The 20,420-nt window shown below is 50.6% G+C and overlaps 1 protein-coding gene across 2 annotated transcripts in view; it reads right to left on the bottom strand.

Annotated features, from left to right (window-relative positions):
• Nucleotides 1–20,420, bottom strand: part of DYRK1A (dual specificity tyrosine phosphorylation regulated kinase 1A) — a 700,909-nt gene that overhangs the window by 537,348 nt on the left and 143,141 nt on the right. For both annotated transcript variants that reach the window (XM_086935409.1, XM_086935410.1), the window contains exon 3: nt 19,651–19,725. In XM_086935409.1, the coding sequence (XP_086791535.1) occupies nt 19,651–19,660 (10 nt within the window). In that variant the 5' untranslated portion in view covers nt 19,661–19,725. The remainder of the gene's footprint in view (nt 1–19,650; nt 19,726–20,420) is intronic.

Genomic DNA, 20,420 nt, shown 5'->3' with positions numbered 1-20,420 from the left:
GAGCTGTAGGGAGTGTGTTCCTCCTTGTTTTTGAATGTAGTACATTGCTGTCATATTGTCCGTCCGGACTAGAACAGCTTTGTTTGATAGGTAATGCTGAAACTATTTTAGAGCTAGAAAAATCGCTAGTAACTCCAGATGATTTATGTGGAGTAGTTTTTGTTGCATTGTCCATGTACCCTGTACTGTGTGTCTTTGTAAATGCGCTCCCCATCCTGTGAGAGATGCGTCTGTTGTTAGTATCGTATCATTTGTGGAACAGGTTCTATAAACGGCCGGCCCTTGGAAAGGTTTTTGGTGTTCCACCATTGCAGAGGGTGATATGTCCGGTCGTCTACCACCACCAGATCTGTTATTTGTTGCGGAGCCTGATTCCACTGACTTGCCAAGCACTCTTGTATGGGGCGCATTTGTAGTCTTACTATGAAAATGCAAGATGCCATCATTCCTATTAGTTGCAAAACACTCGAGCTGGTAGTGAGTGTGGTGGCTGGAATCTTTTGATAATATCCTGCATACTTTGTATTCTTGTTGGGTTGGGATACGCTTTTGCCTTGGAGGTATCTATTGTAGCACCTAGATACTGCTGAGACAGGGACGGTTGGAGATGGGACTTCTTTTGATTTACTGTGAATCCCAGTTTGTGTAGCAAGCATATTGTTTGATGCGCGTGCTGCACACATTGGTTGTATGACTTGGATTTTATTAACCAGTCGTCCAGATATGGGAAGACATGAATGTTGTCCCTTCTTAAGTGTGCTGTACTACTGCTAGACACTTTGTAAAAACTCGAGGTCCTGTAGTTACTCCGAAATGCAGTACCTTGAATTGGTAGTGTTGATCTTCTAGAATGAACCGCAGGTACTTTCTGTGCGATTGATGGATGGGAATGTGGAAGTAGGCGTCCTTGAGATCTAATGTCGTCATCATCATCATCAAAGCTTTATTTCGATATAAAAATATCTTCAAAGCATTTTACCATTAATATAAAAAAGCACATTTTGTAAAAATTCCACGTGAAAATTGAATTAGAAATCTTTAGAAAACAGCTCTCAAAGGATGCAGTTTACTTTACAAAACAGTGTAGTGGCTATTCAAAATTTTGGGCAATTAGTCAACTACGTATCTCAACCCGAGAGATTAATTTAACATACCCATTCCATCAATAAATAACATTTTAGTACGAGATAAAAAGGATAAGAAACCCACAAGGGGAAGTTTAAAAAGTAGATTAAACTATCTCAGCTTTGATACAAAATATAGATAAATTTTAAGAGTCTAGAGACTGGTCATAACGCATTTGATCTTATCGCCCAAGCCCAGCTAAGGAATTTGGCCACACCGCAAGCAAAAGTTGTATTGGCGCCTGCTTGCAAAATTCTAAGCGCTTCGCGGTGATTCCTAGTTGCCGACAGATGGGTTTCAGCACCTTAGTTCTAGGTTTAGTATAAGCTAGGCATGCATACAAGAAATGTGGGACACTTTCAACTACTCTTTCACAATGTGGACAAATTGGGAGAGTTTGATGGGGAGGCTTCCATTTATTTGTGTATTCGCGAACAGGAAGCGTGCCCAGTCTGAACTGAATAAAAAGGGCCCTATCTCTGGGTTTCTGAATAAAATCTAGATAGGGCTCCAAACGGGACACCTGCTTATGCGGATGAAACTCGTCGGTCAGTCTACCTGAGCTGGGATCTCTATTTTCCTGGCTATCAACCCATGGCCAGTAGGCTCCCTTAATCTCTGCCTTGGTCAACGGGGTCCCTAACTCCCACGTCGCTTTGAATCCCAATGCTAAAAGAAACTTTTTTACATTTGTTAGCCAACTAATCTTATGGGTTTCATGAAGGTTCATCACTTCTCTTAGGCCGTCGGCATATTTGGATAACTCCGGTGTACGCCAAAGATGAGCCCAATAGAGAAGGGGGCGTAAGATAGCAAGATCCTTGATTGAGCGGCGTCCCAAGTCACTTGAAAGTGGCTTAGTGGGTGTTCCCTGCGGGAGTGAGACCAATTCTCTAAAAGACTTGTTTTCTGCTTTTACAATGACATCAACACTGCTAAAGCCCAAAGCTCAGCACCATATAGTGCCGAACCTACTGCCCTGGCAGCATAGATCTCAAGGGCAGGAGCAATTGGCCTAGATTTTGAAGCACGATGGTCCCATCCTATCGCACCCACAACTCGCTTGTGATTCAAATCCATTTTATCAATGTGTGGTTGCCAACTTAAGTTATCAGAGATTCTGATTCCAAGGTAATCAAATGTTCTGACACACTCTAAGGATACCCCATCAAGTGTAAGGGTAGACTTTGCCGACCTGCTAGGATTAAAATAGGGAAGCTTGGTCTTAGACAGGTTCCATCTTTTTTTTCATCTGAGGGGCTTAGTAATTAATACCTCTAACAATTTCTGCAGTCCGACAGGGGTTTTGGATATTAGTAAGGTGTCGTCCGCCAAGTGAAGGGCAGGCACTTTATCACCCGCCAGAGCAGGGGCATCACCTTATATTTCCAATAAAAAGGAAACCACCCAGTTCACAAAAAGCGAGTAACGGGTGGGAGCCATACGCATCCCTGACTGACACCTATTGACGGGGATTTTAATTGTTTTCTGTTCCTGTGTGCCCCACGTAATGCGGGCATAATTATCCTCATGCATGTGGACAAAAAGACTTAAAATGGTCTGGGGGAACCCCATCCCCTGTAAGACCGACCATGAATGCTGTCCCTTCTTAAGTGTGCTGCTACTACTGCTAGACACGTTGTGAACACTTGAGGTGCTGTAGTTACTCAGAAAGGGAGTACCTTGAATTGGTAGTGTTGACCTTCTAGAATGAACCGCAGGAACTTTCTGTGCGATTGATGGATAGGAATGTGGAAGTAGGCGTCCTTGAGATCTAATGTGGTTAGGAAGTCGCCCTTCTTTAGTAACGGTAGAACCTGTTGTAGTGTGACCATTGGAAAGTGGTCTGATTATATGTACAGGTTTAGGGGCCTTCGATCTAAAATAGGTATGAGGGACCCATCCTTTTTTGGTTTGAGAAAGTATGGAGAATAAACTCATGTGTTTTGTTGTTTTGGTACTGGTTCTATAGCATTCTTTTGCAGAAGAGATGCCACCTCTTGTCTTAGCAGTATGAGGTGTTCTTGTGACATGGGACGCTGCCTGGGTAGTATTGTTGGAGGAGTGGAAGTGAGCTCCAGGCAATAACCTGACTGAATTATTTGTCTTACCCACCTGTCTGTGGTGATAGAGTTCCAGACAGGTAGGAACTGTTGTAACCTCCCCCCGACAGGAGTGGAATGATCTGGGGGGATGGAAGGGAAGTCACCGTTTGGGAGCACAGATGTTGCGATTGTTGTTTCCTCTACCTCTGCCCTTATTGTTGTTTCCTCTACACCCTCCTCAATAATACCCTTTACTGGGCGAGGTTTGGTTGGGTGCCTTGTAAAAAGAGGAGGTATTGTCTGTTTGGAAACCCTTAGAGGCGCCCCTATATGAGGAACGACGAAAAGAAGGTCTATGGGCTTGTGTTTGTAAAGCTCCCGTGGATGTTGCCGTGTCTGTATCTTTTTCATCTTTTCTAGTGCACTACCGACTGATGGACCGAAAAGATGTTGGTCTAATGGCTGGTTTAGGGTACTGGCTTGTACTTCTGGTTTGAACCCAGAGATGCGTAACCATGCATGTCTACGCAACCATACCCCTGTATTTATTGCTCTAGAGGCTGTGTCTGCTGTGTCTAGTGCACAGCGTATGGAGGTATTTGTAATAACCTTGCCTTCCTGTATTAGGTCAGAAGCCCTGGTTTTATATTGTTCTGGCAAGTGTTGCACGAGTGACTCTAATTCATTATAATGAGCTCGATCATATCTTGCTAACAAAGCTTGAGAGTTAGCCATCCTCCAGACATTAGCTGCTTGTGAGATGGTGCGTTTTTCTGAAGCATCTAAAAGCTTAGACCAATCAGTCAGGAGGTGGAGAATCCCCGGTTGTCTGCAAGTTAGCTCTTTTTCTCGCATTTGACACTACTAGTGAGTTCAATGGCAACTGTCCTTTAATGTATGCAGGATCAGGTGGAGATGCTTTGTACTTCTTTTCTAGTCTGGGGTTAATTACCCTGGCTCTAACCGGGTCTATAAATATTTCGGTTGCATGTCTTACCACTCCACTAAGTATTGGAAGTATGGTTGGGGTCTTATGTGACGACATTAGTGTGTCCATTAGGAAGTCTTCTTCCACTGTATCTGTGTGTACATCTACCCAATGGAAAATGGCTGCTCTATGAATGAGCTGCGTAAAGCCAATAGTGTCATCTGGGGGAGATGGTCTAGACTGGTATATGTCATCTTGTGGCAGATCTGGTGCATCTGGTGAATTATAATCTTCCCATGGGTCACCTTATGGCCCAGGAATATCATCTGGGTCATTAATGTCGTCTATGTGAGGTTCACTCTACCTCTTGTGAGTAGCTATCCCCATCATCCTCATCTTGTGGTATAAGACTATGTGTACTAGATGGTGAATGTACAGGAGAAATATCTATTGGTATTTCTACTTCTGGTGAAGGAATCCTTATGGGTGAAGTTTGAGCATGCTTTTTTAGAGGAACTGGCGGTGGTTTAGGATAGACCATTTTCCTCTTTTCAGGCACTGAAGTGATATGTCCAGTCTTTGGATTAATATGAAGAGTATTTAGCTTTGGATCAGGTTTGAAAACCTCTTCTACTGGAAAATCCTTTTTCGGCGCCGTTTTATTTGGTTTGGGGCCGAAATACTTAGCTTTAACAGTGTCTATTGTCTTTGGAGCAGGTTTCGGTTCCAAAGACTTTTTCCTAGGATCCGTGCTCTTTGGATCCAGAGTTTTTGTTCCCGGAGTACGTTTGGACTCATCTACCTTCGGAGCCTAAGTATGTTTCGGTACCGGAACCGTCTTCGGGTCAACTTTTTTTGGAACCGGGGTGTTTTTTGGTTCTGTAGCTTTAGGAACCTCTTTCGGTGCCGAACTGGCTTTCGGCTCGACCGCTTTCGGTACCGAAGGATGCTTTGGTGCTGATGTTAATTTTGGCTTAATGACCTTCTGCCTTTCAGGACCGACAGACTGACTCGAGCCAGAGTCGACTGGAGGCTTTTCTTTATTCTTCACTGCAGAGCCAGAAGGCAGGACGTCAGAAGGTTTTTGACGGTGTGCACCTGGACCCCAAGGTGGAGGTATAACCGAAGCCTGTCCCGGTATGGTGGGGTGAACAGGGTCGACGTCTGTACTCACGAACTTTTGACCAGCTGGAAGATAGTCATCTTTGGATTGATATTTGGCTCCAGAAGCTGAATCCTCTGCTTCGGAAGCGATGTCCTCGTGCTGCTGTTCTTTGGCGTCTACTTCAAATCGGAGCCTAGTCTAAGATGAGGTCTGGTGTTGATGAAGATGAATGCGCAATTACTGTTCGAGCTCGACGGTCCCGGATGGTTTTCTTGGTCCAAAACGAATCGCAGGCCTCACAGCCTCGAATCTCGTGCTCTGGAGATAAGCACAGATTGCAAACCTCATGAAGATCGGTGTGAGGGAATTTGTGTCCACACCAAGGGCACTTCTTGAAGGGTGTTCTTCCCATGAGGCAAAGGTCCAATGGCGTAGTTGGGCCGGACGGCCCCGACGAACGCTGGAATCAAGAAGTTAAGCCTTTCTTCGACGCTGGTCACCGGTATCACTGTCGACAAAAAACAATCTGAAGATGGAGTCGATGCCCATGCGCACTATGATCTAAGGGAGGAGTCATCCAACAGACAAAGACTCTTCCAAGACAACAACAAAGTGTAATCATCCGGGCCCACCAACAGGTGGTGATCTAATGCAATAATGTGTGGTCTGCAGCCCATATGCCTCTAACCTATACTCTCAAGCAGCAAAAAAGAACATCATCGACCACCTGCGCACTGATAGCAGGGGCCCCTCTCCTGCCCACTCAACTGCCGAATTGATCTGAAAGTGACCCACCCAGCTGAGCGCGCAGACACGGTCTTGACTGGACATCGGCTCCAAATCAAAATGGATGGTGGCGACGGGACCTTCGCCCAGGAACTAGAGAGGTAACTGGTGGGATCCAGGGACAAACGGGGCCTGCCTTGAAAGTACTCCGGCACCCCCAACTACACCCCCTGATAACCCACCTCCCTGAACTTTCGCTCGAAAAGGGTGGCTCCTCGAGCGGGATCAGATCACCTCGGTGCTGGTCTTTGCCGTCCAAGAAGGCCTGGTTGTTTTTAGGTCACCCATGACAACACACGTAGCAATGAAAGCAGGGTAACTGTGGCCGGGGGAGGGGGGAGGGTTGGGGGGTGCACGGGCAAACTGGCGCTCACTTTTCCACATGTTGGTATTCTGCACAGAGGGACCCCTAGAGGGCTGGGGACCACTTGGCCTGGCTGAGGCGGGAAGGTAAATACAGGGGGCGGGGACAGTGACTCTGGCCGGTAACACAACATATGTCAGCCTATCGAAGCTAGACCCTACACAAAAGCTGGGGATGCTCTTCTTGATCACCAACTTCCCATGGGAGACACACAACTACTTTCATTAAATGTCAGGGGTCTAAATTCCCTGAACAAACGCAAGCGAATATGACACTACATCTTGCACCACGATCCAGACATCCTAATGCTGCACGAGACCCGCATGATGAAGGCAGATCTGCACCGCATGACACACCCGAAATATCCCCACCGTTACTGGGGCTATGCCACCTCCAAAATCCTGGGGGTGGAGGTGCTGTGCAAGGCTAACTATTGCACCTCCGTAACTAGAGTGACCCCGGATGGAGAGGGCAGATATCAGACGGCAGATGCAACAGGGGAAACGACAGTTGACGCTACTTAATGTTTATGCCCCAAACACTGCTCAAGACGCGCGAGTCAGGCGCTTGTTATCTGAACAGTTCGAGTGGATAGACGGGGACAATTTGTTTTGGCACCCTACCCTAGATATATGCAACGCGACATTTCAAAACACTGAGGCAATGTTGGTGCACCTTAAGAGGGACATTGAAGAATGGGGCCTGGCGGAACAAACATCCTGACGTGAGGGATTACTCCTACAATTCACATGTGCACACTTCCTACTCTAGCATCGACTACGCCTTTGTCACACCATCTCGCCTTACATGCCTGCGCTCAGCAGAGCTCTCAGATATTTTTATCTCTGATAATGCTCATCTCGAACTCACACAGGAAGATCTGACCTCCGGTCAGACCTGCCGGCCCGCTAGCATATGCCCTCGCATCTGTTGCGAGATCCGGTATATGTGGAAATGATACGGAAGAGTATCAGGGAATACTTCCACCTCAAAACCTTCCCCGAGGGGGCGTGGCTACAGCGGCGAGCATGGCGGACGCAGCCTTGGCGAGCTCCGTCCCGCCGATCAGTTATCCGGCGATAATCCTGCGTTTTCCTGACCCCTAGACACCCTAATCTAAGCTTTTGGCAGTCGGAACCGGCTGCGGTGCCCCGACTGCACTTTGGTGGCTGAAGTCGGCTGCTGGACGACGGTCCGGGTCCCGAGGTGGTGTGGCCTGCTGCCTCGTGAAAAGCCGGGGCCTCGATTTTCAAGCCGCCGGGCGGAAGTGCGACGAAGCTGGCGCAGCAGAGGAGCAGTGGGCAGCCCGACACTTTCGGGGCCCGTGCAATCGCAAGGTGCTTCACGAAGCGGCGAGGGAGAGACGCGGTGCCGGGCGACACGGCTACCATACCCCACCCTCCAGTGCTGATGAGGCGATGTGGCGGCAGAGACCACACAAGCCCCACTCAGCGGTCGTATCGGACCGATGGGACGCGGCTCGCCTGTGGGGATTGCGGACCACCTTTCCCCTCCTTCCCCTGCAGAAACTCTGCTGATAGATTGGGCGCTTGCTGCAGGAGGAGGCGAGGAATTTCGGCTGGGGCTGGCCGCCGCGCTCAGTGCGGTATTACATGCACGGTGTGCGACACTGCGAGGTCACTAATGGGACCACCCCCGAGGTCGGGGGCCGGAGACTTGCTGACTGGTCCTGCAGTGTGCGGACTACGGGCGGCGGCGCGGCGGTACTCGGCAGTAGAGGTGAGCCGCCCCTGTGCCTGACAACACGTCGTGCCCTGGCCCCGAGATGATGATCCTTGGCGGACTGGTGGTGGGGCCCCTGCTGTGAAGCCTGTGGGACGGTGAGATCAACGTAACCCCGGCGCCAACCATAGTGCATCAGCCGGCCTGGGATTTGCTGGGAGTGCAGACCCAACGCGGCGCCACCGGCGGGAGGAGGCGAAACGGCGCAGACGGCCACATATACTGGCCTAGCGGTGGACGTCCACACCCCTGTGCATACCCCCACGACGCCCTGGACTTGGGGCCTGCATCTACGGACCACCATGACAAGGGGCAGCAAGAGTGGGCACACTTCGAAGCAAGGCACGATAGACAAATTCACCGGGCCGACTGGGAGCGCAGGAGCAGCGGGGGGGGGGGCCCCCAGCGTCAGGCCCTGATAACGCAGCCCTCATGACGGCGATAACTCAATCCAGAGATATGCTAGACGCGAAAATCGGGGCAGTTTGGGCCGACGTTACATTACTGCAACAGGACTTGCGTAACGCGGTGGCCCGCATTACTGAAGCAGAGACGAGGATCACGGGAGTGGAGGACGATGTGGTGACCCTGAAGAAGGTGGCCAATATGGAGGGGATCCAGGAGGGCTGAGGATGCTGAAGGACGTGCTCGTAGAAACAATCTACGCTTTGTGGGATTCCCAGAAGGCTGTGAGAAGGGCGACATGGAGGCCTTCCTGACCCACTGGCTAGAGGGGTGGCTCCCTCCGTACTCTCTATCGCGCTGTTTTATCATAGAACGCCCGCACCGGGCGCTGATCCAAAAGCCGCCGGGGGCTCGTCCTAGACCAGAGATAGCCAGGCTGCTTAACTACCACGACCGCGACACGATCCTGCGGCAAGCGCACATGAAGGAGCCTCTGCTATCTGATATTTCCGGACTACACCAGGCTGGTACAGCAACAACGTCAATCCTTCACCGAGGCCAAGGCGCGATTGCGGGGCTTAAATATCCAGTACGCTTTGCTTTACCCGGCCCGCCTACGGGTGGTTTTCCAGTCCAAGACCCAATTCTTCAACACTCCGGAAGAAGTTTTTGCCTGGACAGATGAGACAGTCCGGATCAGGGTGCATACTCCCCCAGGTCGGGATTCGGACGCATCCTCCACAACGGGGCCCCCTCGGACCCCCCGGCGGTCACGTAGCAGAAGTAATTGGAGGTCCCGTACTAAGAAGAATCCTCCCCCGGAGAAAGACGCTGCAGAGGCCGCGGAGGCTACAGACTCCCAAAATCCGGCATCATAGCCTACGAGGGGTGTGGCAGACTTCAGATTGCGATCCGGCGAGGGGAATACACTCCTCCTCGACATGGACAACTTTGGCGGACTGCTGCTCGAGACTCCAGCTGAACAAGTAACTTTGTGGTTTGGGGGCGCGGGTTGGGGGACGACTTAAAGAGGGCGGACTTAGACCCTCAGTTCGGAAGAGTTGTTAGCGGGGGGTTAGTTGAGAATTGTGTGGGTAGTTCTTGGGGATCCATTGGGATAGTGGGTCTCGGACCTCCCGTTGGGGGCCGGGGACGATCTATTCCGCGACAGGTACTTCAATATTGCTGAGGTGAGCACATTCGTGGAGGAGAACAAGATATTGGCCCCTAGGCAGGCAGGATTTCGTCCCTCGCACTCAACCGAGTCCGTGGTTCTCTCGGTTCTGGACACCTTGAGAGAGGGTATGGACAACAACCACCCCCAGGCCCTGGTTCTCCTCGATCTCTCCGCCGCCTTTGACACGGTCGATCATTCCATCTTATTATCCCGTATTAAGGCGGCGGGTATCGGAGGTGTTGCCCTGGTCTGGCTGTCCTCCTTTCCGAGTGGCCGCTCCCAAGCTGTGCACCTGGGAGACTTCACTGCAGACTTCCAGGTGGTCAAATGTGGGGTCCCCCAGGGCTCCTGTTTGTTCCCGTTATTATTTAACCTGTACATTGCCCCCCTCATCTTCGCCCTCCAACAGCTGGAGGTCTCTGTCTTTAATTATGCGGATGACCTCCAGCTGATCTTCTCCTTATCTTCCTCCCCTCAGTCCACCTCCAATTTTCAATCTACCATGACTTTTATCCGGGACTGGATGAACCACAACCACCTGAAGCTCAACCCCGACAAAATGGAGTTGGTGCTGACGGGTGGTTGCTCCAGTCCCTTGACCCCTTCCTTCTGGCCTCCCTCATTGGATTCTCCACCCACCCCCTCTTCCTCTGTCAAAACACTTGGATTCAAACTATATCACCAACTCTCACTTCACTCCCAGGTCAGCTCGGTGGTGCCCTCATCTTTTCACTCCCTTCGCACCATCCGTAAAGTCTCCCGATTTTTCTCTCACCCAGCTCTCAAACTTATAGTTCTTGCCATGGTGATCTCCCGCCTGGACTACGGCAATTCCTTTTATTGTGGCATGCCCGCGTACAGTTTGCGACGCCTCCAATTAGTACAAAACCAGGCGGCCCGACTGGTTTTTAACCTACCCAAGTTCCACCATGTCACTCCTCTTCTTAAGACTCTACACTGGCTCCCCATCCGTGAACGTGCTTTGTTCAAACTTGGATCTATCATTTTTAACGCTCGGGCCGGTTCAGCCCCGGCCTTTATCACTTCCGAAATTCATCCCTACGTCCCCCTCAGGGACCTACGTTCCTCTACCCAACAACTCCTCCTAGTCCCCCGTTTCAATCGCAAAAAGTGGGGTGGTTCCAAATTTTCCACACTCGCCCCCACTTTTTGGAACTCCCTCCCGGCTCATTTGAGATCTTGCCCTCAATATTCACCTTTTCGCAAGGCTTTAAAGATGTTTCTTTTTACCCAGGCTTTTCCTCTTTAAACCCCCCCTTTCCCGTCCTCCCGTCCCTGAAGCCTCAGGGGTTCAGTACAATCAGCGCCATGAAACCGCTAGGTGTACGTGCGGTTAAGAAATATTTTAAACTCAAACCCAAACTGAGGTATGGGGTGGGGGGTGGGGGGAGGAGGGGGTGTTCTGGGGGCTGTTGGGAGTGGGGGAGGAGAGGGGGGGGGGTGTTGTGGGTGCAGTTGGGTGGGACGGGGGGGAGGGGTAGGGGTGCTGTTGGGGGGGTAGTTAACTTAGACACAGTGTCTGCGCGAGTTCGGCTGCAAAAATGGGTGTGTGTGTGTGTGTGGCTCCGAGAGCCCAGGACCTTGTTTTTCCCTCCCATTGATAATGGCTGACGTTCAGGAAACGGGCCTTCCACAGGCGTTGCTGTGAGTGGTGAGCTGGAATGTCCGGAGGTTACTGGACAAAATAAAATGAGGGGCGGTGCTGAGGCTGGGGAAAAGGGAACGGGCGGATGTCCTCCTCCTCCAGGAGATGCACCTCCAGGGCACTAAAACCCTTAGCTTACAGCGGTATGGCTACCAGCAAGTGTTTCATGCGGGTTTTGTGAGAGGGTCCCGGGGAGTGGCAGTCCTAGTGCATCGCAGGCTAAAGGTATGGTTGGGGATGAGCCGATGGTCTTCGGTAGTGTATATGCTCCACCCCCATTGCAGGAAGCGCTCATTGAAAGGCTGTTTGAGGTGTGGGCTGTTATCCCGAATGTTCTGGCAATCGTGGGAGGTGACTGGAATGATGTGATGGATGGACGACTGGACCGTTATAGGCCCGGGGGGTGGGGGGGGGCCTTCAGCAGACGCCCCTACGAAACTGAGCGGCTTGGTGCAGGGCATGGGATGGATTGATTCATGGCGATACCAACATACTCATGGCCGCGAATACTCATATGTCTCTGCTGTGCACCGGCCCTTCTCCAGACTGGACTATTTGTTCATTCCGTCTCCCTGGATAGGGAGAGTAGCCTCTACGTCGGTACTCCCACGTGGTGTATCCGATCACTCCCCTGTGACGCTAGACCTGTACTTAGATGAGGGGACAGCCCTTTAGGTGGCGCCTGTCTGCGTGGCACCTACAACAAGATAACTACCGGGGGGCCATATCTCACTACTGGGATGACAATGATAGGCCCGACACAGATGCCGTCACCCTGTGGGAAGCTCTAAAATCCGTGATCCGGGGAGTCGACATTGCCTGGTGTGCAGGAGCCCGCAGGACTCGTAGGAAGGACGTAGAGGAGGCGGCGGGCGGGTCCGATATTTGGAGGGGGAGTGTAGTACTGGGGACACTGTGGAGGCTGTTGGACAGCTGTTGTTGGCGCAGCAATCTTATACCTCCCTGTAACTGAACGAGGCGCGCCAGTTGTGGTTGGCCACGCAGAGTAGTATATCAGTGGGGGGATAAATCCAGTACCATGCTCTACAGACTCTGCCAGAATACCTTCCGGGCGCAGTCCCTGCCGGGACTTCGCGGCGGGCTGGGGAACCCTGTGACGGCCCTGGAGGATCTAGCAGCCAGCTTCGCACAGTATTATGCGGCCCTGTATGCCCCCAAGAAGTTCTCCCGGTTGGAGCTCCCTCTATCGATGGAGGAGCTGGATACGGCGCTTGGGGAGCTCCCATGCGAATTTATGAAGAAGTTTCATCTCCAACTGGGAGTGCGTTATAGAATGGCATTGGAGGCAGCCAGAGAGCAGGGTCGCCTTCCGGCGGACTGGCGACATGCCGAGATTGTGGTCTTCTGTAAGCCCGGGAGGCCCCCCGAACACTACTCATATAGGCAGATATCGCTTCTGAAATTTGAAGCGAAAATTTTGGCGAAGGCCCTGGCCAATCGCCTCCTTCCCTATATCACAGATTTAGTTCACCCTGATCAGGCTGGAATTATGCCCCATAGGGCAACAAGACACAATATTCGTCGCGCACAGGTGGTAGTGGAGGCGGCCCAGGCTGCCGGGATCCCGGCGGCACTCCTTTTGGCCGATATAGATAGAGCATTTGACTCCCTAAGCTGGGTCTATCTCCGAGCGCTTCTGTCCCGCCTGAATCTTGGGCCTCGCTTGCTCTCATACCTACTGTTGCTCTACACGGACCTGACGGCGTCAGTGAGAGTGGCGGGAGTGGTGTCGGACCCCTTCTCTATCGACCGGGGCACCAGGCAGGGCTGCCCTCTCTCACCCTATCTATTTGCATTGGCCATGGAGCCGCTAGCGGCGTGGGTGCGGGTGGATGCACAGCTGCGGGGACTCGAGTGGGAGATGGGTCCGTCTGATCGTATTGCACTCTACACAGACGACGTCCTCTTCTTTCTTACGGATATAAATAGGTCCGGACCTAGAGTCCTTGAGATAATGCGTGTGTTCGGGGAGGTATCAGTGCAGACCCGAGAGCAGAGGACGGCCCGGGACCAGGGTTCGATTCCCGGCGCGGCAGGTTTCTGGACCAGGGTCAGCAGACTCGATAATTCTCTCGCCTTGGTGCCAACTCTGATCAGCGATCACACTCGGCAACTCTGGGCATTAGCTTGCCTCATCTTCACTAACGGCCCCACCAGACCGCCGGGGATGCCTGGTCTCACCCTGGAGATACCCATTAAGGGACCATCTCTCAGGGAAGCCAGGAAGGGTTTCGCAGCGGTCGAAGCGCCTTGGGACCCTACGGGTAAGTAGTGCGCTATATAAATGCCTATACATACATATACATACATACATACACTTAAACGTGCAGAAGCCCACGCTGTGGGTGCTGGGGGGAGGTGAGCGGAAAGGACCCTGGGCATCGGTGCTACAGGAGGCGGCGGGCGGTATTAAATACCTGGGGTTTTTTTTGACTGATGTACCGGGAGTAGCTTGGGCACGCAACGTGGTGCCTGTCTGGGATCGAGTGCGATCGGATATAAAAACATGGTCCAGATTGCCCCTAAACATCTATGGTCGTTCGGCGATATTCAAGATGGTGGCCCTCCCGCGCCTCCTGTACCAACTGCAGAACCACCCATATCCCATTGCGCCGCAGTGGTTTCGCCATGTGAATTCGGCGTTAAGCCAGTTTCTCTGGGCTGGAGGAGTGGCGAGAGTGGCTCTTCGTACCTCTGACATCCTATCCTACTACCAAGCGTCTCATTTGCTGGTGCTGAATGAATGGTGGTATGGGGACCGGGGTGGCCCGGCCTATGCCCTTGAGCGGTACATGATGGATCCGGATACGCTGCATACCATCCTGTACTCGGCGGCCATCAGGAAGAGGCTTCCCGTGGTTACCCAGGTGATCTTCCGAGTGTGGCGTGGAGCTCTGCGCCGCATGGGGTGGTGGAATAAATTAACTAGAGAGACTAGGCTGTGGCAGAACGGACAACTGCCGGCTCTGGCGTCCTTGAGGGGTTTCGGGGCTGGGATGCCATTGGCATTTCGGCGCTGGGGCACGTCATGAAAGGCACAACCCTCAAGTCGTTTCAAGCATTGAGTGAAGAATACGCTATGCCTAGGACCCAATTTTTTAAGTACCTACAGCTGCGACACGCCCTGTCCCCCTCCCTGGTAGGCTTAGATTTATTGCCCAAATTTAGTCCCCTTGAGGCTAAGGTGTTTATGGGGGAACTGGAGGAAAAGAAAATTTCTAACATCTATCAGACCCTGGTTACCCATTGCTCCTCTCCACTAGATAGGTTGCGTTCGGTGTGGGAGGGAGACGTTGGAGCTTTTGAGGAGGAGGACTGGAGGGAGGCCCTGGAGGCCCCGAGAGGAGCGGCAGTAGCAGTGCGATTACGCTTCATTCAATTCAAGTACCTGCATAGGGCCTATTTTACCAGAGACCGACTGTGGAGGGCTGGTCTGATTGCCTCCCCCGAGTGCTTGCGGTGCGAGTGGGAGGTGGATACATTTATTCACACGGTATGGTCGTGCGAGAAGCTGGCGAGGTTCTGGATGGGTGTCTCGAATTGCTTGTCTGAGGTGTTGGGCTGGGACCTTCCCCGCTCGCCGCAGCTGGGCCTTCTGCATATCATGGAACAGGTTGGAGGGAACATATATAAACGCCATTTACTAGTCCTGGGCCTTACAGTGGCCAAACGTGATATAGCTCGGGCCTGGAAGGACCCCAGGTCCCCCTTGCTGGAAGTGTGGAGGAGGGGGTTGGACTTTTGCATGGGGCTGGAGCGTCCAGTGTTCGAGGCCAGGGGCTGCCCCCGGAAACATTTTAAGATATGGAAGCGTTGGGCGGACTATAGAGGGCTGTGGCTGGAACCGCCTGCTCCACAGGACGTTGGTGCAGAACAATTGCTAGTTGAACATGGGTGAAAAGGAGTACACACTGTTAGTGATTCGATATCATTTGCTCTTGGACTATGTAGACACTGTGGGGATGGGGGTGGGATCCGGGTAGGAGGGTAAGGGGTTGGAAGTTGGGTAAGGGGTTGGAAGTTGGGTAAGGGGTTGGAAGTTGGGAGGGCTATTTGATTACCAAATGTTGATGGAACTGAATGTATGCGATGACTCATTATTTGCTCACTGGTCCTTCGATGTCTTGAAAGACAGTGTCCCATAAGTCATTAGTCAACAATATAATAAAATTTGTTCTGAAAAAAAACCTTCCCCGAGATCCTCGCTGCACACACTGTGGGATGGGTTCAAAGCGACGATCCAGGGCACAATCACAACCATTGCCATTGCCATTGCCATAGGGAGAGAAGCAAAACTAGTAGAACCTAAACTTAAGTCAGATCAAGCTGCTAGGGCATTCGGACAAACAGACCCCAACCAGACGTATCAAAAGACAATTAGCCCTGTTGCATGGTCAGTTGCGTGCCCATCGCACCGGAAAGGCGGAACGCGCTCGGCTAGCCCTGCAGCAGAAATATTATGAAGGGGGGGATAAGGTGGGCAGGCTACTGGCTTGCACACTATGCCAGGCGAAAGCACACATCTCAAAATCCAGACAGGTGCCGCTACATGGGCAACAGCAGAGAAGGATAAATCTGAGGCGTTCCTTGACTACTATCAGCGACTGTACTCTCGGGGACTTAACTCCTACCTTGCTGATTGTGAGTGAGAGCCCCTGTCCAAACACCACGTGTCTCTTAGACAACGCTATTACAGCAGAGGCATTATGTACAGCCGTCAAGAGTCTCCCCCTAAATAAAGCTCCAGGCCCGGATGACCTTCCGGTGCTCTTTTACCGCTCCTTCGTCCCACAGATGCACGGACACCTCCTGCGCCTGTATAATTCCTTTACAGGCGACACGTGCCTCACCCCCACCATGGCAATGGGCGAGATCTCCCTTATTCCCAAGGCAGGCAAGAACCCGGAGCAGTGTTCTTCCTACCACCCAATAGCCCTGCTCATCACAGATACTAAGACTTTTTCCAAAATATTAGCCATGAGACTCGATCCCTACCTCCCTGGCCTCATTAGTCCCTACCAGGTGTGGTTTATCCGCCACCGGCAGGGCCTGGACAATGTCCGTCGCATAGCTCACCTTGTCGAAAAAGCACAACACTTGAATATCCCAACATGCCTTCTCTTGCTCGATGCGTAGAAGGCATTTGAAAGGGTAGACTGGTCCTATATACACGCTGTGTTGAGTAAAATAGGCCTTGGACGGGACTTCATCGCGAAAATCATGGCATCGTATGTGGCCCCAACAGCTTGCATTCGAGTAAATGGGCAGGCTACAAGGCCGATATTGCGGCATCAGGGGTGCCCACTCTCGCCCCTGCTTTTTTGCGTTAGCAGTAGAGCTCCTAGCCATATGGATGAGAGAGCTAGAAGGTATCAAGGGCTTAACCCTTGGAAGCCAAATCCACAAGATTTATCTATTTAGTGATGACCTCCTGCTTACGCTGACTCAACCTGAACTTTCACTCCCATGTGTGGTCGAAAACCTGCAGACTTTTGAAGCTGTATCCAGCTTCAAAATCAATCTATCTAAATCATTTGTCCTAAACATCAATATGCCGACCCCCAAGGCCAAGGAGTTGCAGGAACTGACCCCCAATCCAATGGACGGAAGACTCCGTCAAGTACTCCAGATCACCCAAACACTCGCCTCCTGGTCCCGTACAAACTGGGCAGTCCTCTGCCGCTCAGTGCTAGCCGACCTTCAGAGATGAAAGCCTCTCCATATTTCACAGCTTGGACGCATCAACATTATCAACATGAAAATTTTCCCCCAGGTTCTATATCCGTTTCAGGGGCAGTCAAGCCCGATCCTGCAGGCGGACATTTTGAGTCTCTCAAGGGAGACCAATGTGCCTTTGTATGGAACGGGAAGTGACCACGGGTGGCACACTTGCTACTGATGCGTCCACGCGATAGAGGAGGTCTGGTATGCCCAAACCTACAGGAATACTATGGGGTAGCCCATTTGAGATACATCTCCGAGTGGGTCGTGCAGGAGAGTGAGTAGCATTGGTTCCACATGGACCGTGCGGTGGCGTGCCAGTCATTGTGGGACGCCTGACCCCGAAGTGCTTATGTCGCGACACCAACCAAAACAGTCCTTGAAATTTGGGATAGAATAGGGGTTAAAAAGGGACTGACTACATTTCTGTCCATGAACACCCCTATTCCACGCCATCTGGAATTCCAGGCCTTCCAACACACTTTTCGGAAGTGCCGAACGATTCGAGACTTATTTACAGAAATGACATTGAGACATTTGATGCATGCTGGTCAGAAAATACGCTACCCCGCACGGCACATCAGTAAATGCAACTGAGGCACTGGCTCTCTGCCCCCGAGACCCATGCGGCGGTGAAGTGCCACTTCACCCTATTCAACAAATTGGTGCGGGCCTTCGAGGGCACAAGAGGAATGATCTCCAAAACGTACCAGGTGTTACAAAACTCGACCCTAATCCGTAGTCGCAAATATCAGACCGCCAGGCAGGACGCAACCCTGGGAGGACTCTCTCCTGAACAGCGGAACTAACTATGGCAAGACATAGCCCCAAACATATCGCAGCCTTCCCACCCGCGAAACTGCATACAAGCTAATGCTCCAATGCTACTATACACCTTCTCACCTTGCTACTATATACCACAAAATCTCCAGTCTCTGCTGGCATTGTGGGAAGGAGGAAGGCACTCTACATCACATATGGTGGTCATGCCAGGTGATCCCCATCTTTTGGAATGAGGTCCTGGGACATATTAAGGGCGTTTTGGGGTACCCGATCCCACATTTGCAACCTGTGGGAATCCTAGGTATACGTCCCTCTACCCTAGCGGCAATGACCGGGGCAGACTGGGCTCTCATCAGCCACTAACTCCTGGCAGCGATACAGCTTATAGCGTACACATGGAAACAAACCTCACCCCCCTCTGAGGCCCAGTGGTTCGTCAGAATGTGGTACATACTGGCAATGGAAAGGCTCTCCCATAGTATAGTGAACACTGAAAAGAAATTCCAATGCATCTGGCAGCCACTGATTTCCTATTTAATGTGCATTGAGCCCCCAAAGCTGAGAGCCCTTCAGCTTTTGCACAGCGATTGAAAGGAGCCTTTGCCCTGCCTCCATGGATAGCTCCGGAAACTCCAGATGCTGACCCACCCCCCCACACGTTTTACTGCATGGAACACGCTAGACACCACATCACGATCTGTACCGTTTTGGTTTAATCACGGTGGTCAGTTTTCTTTCCTTTTCCTCAAACGCCAACCTGGCCATAAAAACACCCACGCATTCTAACACGTAGTGCATCTGACATAGCGGGGTAAAATTCACAGCAATGGTTGCTTAGGGGCGGACACCAGTGGGGGCGTGGCAACGCTCCCGATCCCACTCATTGTGTTGCACCTCCCTGGGGCCCCTGAACATTTTACTGGTTATGCTATATAACTTCACGCCTCACATAGCTAGCAGACCCCCCCACAGCCTATTTAGTCTACGTGCAATGATTAACCTTATGCAGCCAGCCTGAAGTGTTTGTACGTGACTCGCTGTGTAGCCCCATGCTTGTTATTCTGGTGTCCTTGCCAGTCTCCACACTGCCGGCCCGGCCAGGGTTGTAGGCGCCATGCTGTGTTCAATATTGACTGCCTTTAATAAAGGTTTTTGAAAATCATTTAAAAAAAAAAACTGCTGACCCTTTACTAAGATGGTGCCCGAATCGCATAGAGACAAGAAGCTCCAGAACAGCACTAGTGTGCTTACAAGGAAAATAAAATCTGATCACACAAACCTGATCACAGGCTGCACGTTCACGCTCTATGATCGCATGTTGCCACTGCGCTTAATATATTAACGTTTTTCCTTTGTGAAAATCAGGTTATTAGTTGAGGTGGATGTCCGAGGAGTTGGGACTCCCATATCTGATGGTGAATTGCAAGTATCTTATACACTTTCTTGTCCATTTATTGTTTGCCATGGTGAATCTCATAGCTAACCTCGATAGATTGCTAGAATATACTTTTATATCTCAAAGTATTCAGGATTCGAAGCTTAAGGACTCAATATTTTAAAATCTTGAATATATCCAACAAAGATATCCATCTTCAGTCAAAAGCAAAAGGGATAACATTACTAAAATCACACATTTCTGGGGAATGGGGACATGGATACAAATTTAGCACCAACTATACATTTTGATACAAAATATTTACTAATATATCAACATTGCCAAGCTTCTCAAATATAGGTTACCATTAATAGTTACCAAAAAAGGAAAAAATGAGAGCTATTACCTGTATGCATCGTCTTCCTTCAACTTTCATATCATCCTGTGGGGTGGAGAGGCACGTCCAGTAGCAAACCAAAGGCTGCAATAAAAAAAGCAAAATGAATTTGTGAAGGGAAAAAACAATTACCAGGAAAAAACAAATATTATAATTTAGCAGAAAGACCATTGAGTTGGTGTACAAAAATAAAATCGAAATCTCTTCTCATTCATTAAACTATGAATTCACTGAATGAGTATAAGCACAGCTGAAGCAAATACAAGTTACTTACATTCAGTAATTATATTTCCAGTAAATAGTAAGTCTTCCCACCTTTATTAATATTTAAGTGTTCTAGAAGCTTTTCCCACTAGCAATAAATGTAAACACTGCCAGATGCACCATGGGGCTCCAGTCGTGGTTGCAACTGCAAAGAAGTGTCCACACTGACCAATATATGGAACAACCTTGCATGTTGTTAGTTCCTTACTGTTTGGACAGCCACCAGATGCACACAGATCACTACCAAAAGAGCTTAATGACAGCAGATCATAAGCTAACTGAAGAAACAAGATTAATACCTTTAAACTTTACTATGAATAGTAATATCTGCAAAGGGTAAGCAGTGAGAATATCTGACTATGTAGCACCCACCAGAAAGATTACTGAAGTTAAGCAACTATTCCATCCGATTGATACTTCTTTTTGTAGATTCCTCAGCTTATGAATATGTCCCAAAGCACTCCCAAGCTCTTCTTCAGATGCGGAATGGAGTAATGCAAATATCACTCACTGTG

This window comes from Lissotriton vulgaris, chromosome 8 (assembly GCF_964263255.1).
Source record: "Lissotriton vulgaris chromosome 8, aLisVul1.2, whole genome shotgun sequence".
NCBI lineage: Eukaryota > Metazoa > Chordata > Amphibia > Caudata > Salamandridae > Lissotriton > Lissotriton vulgaris.
This window is presented reverse-complemented; position numbering and strand designations above follow the sequence as displayed.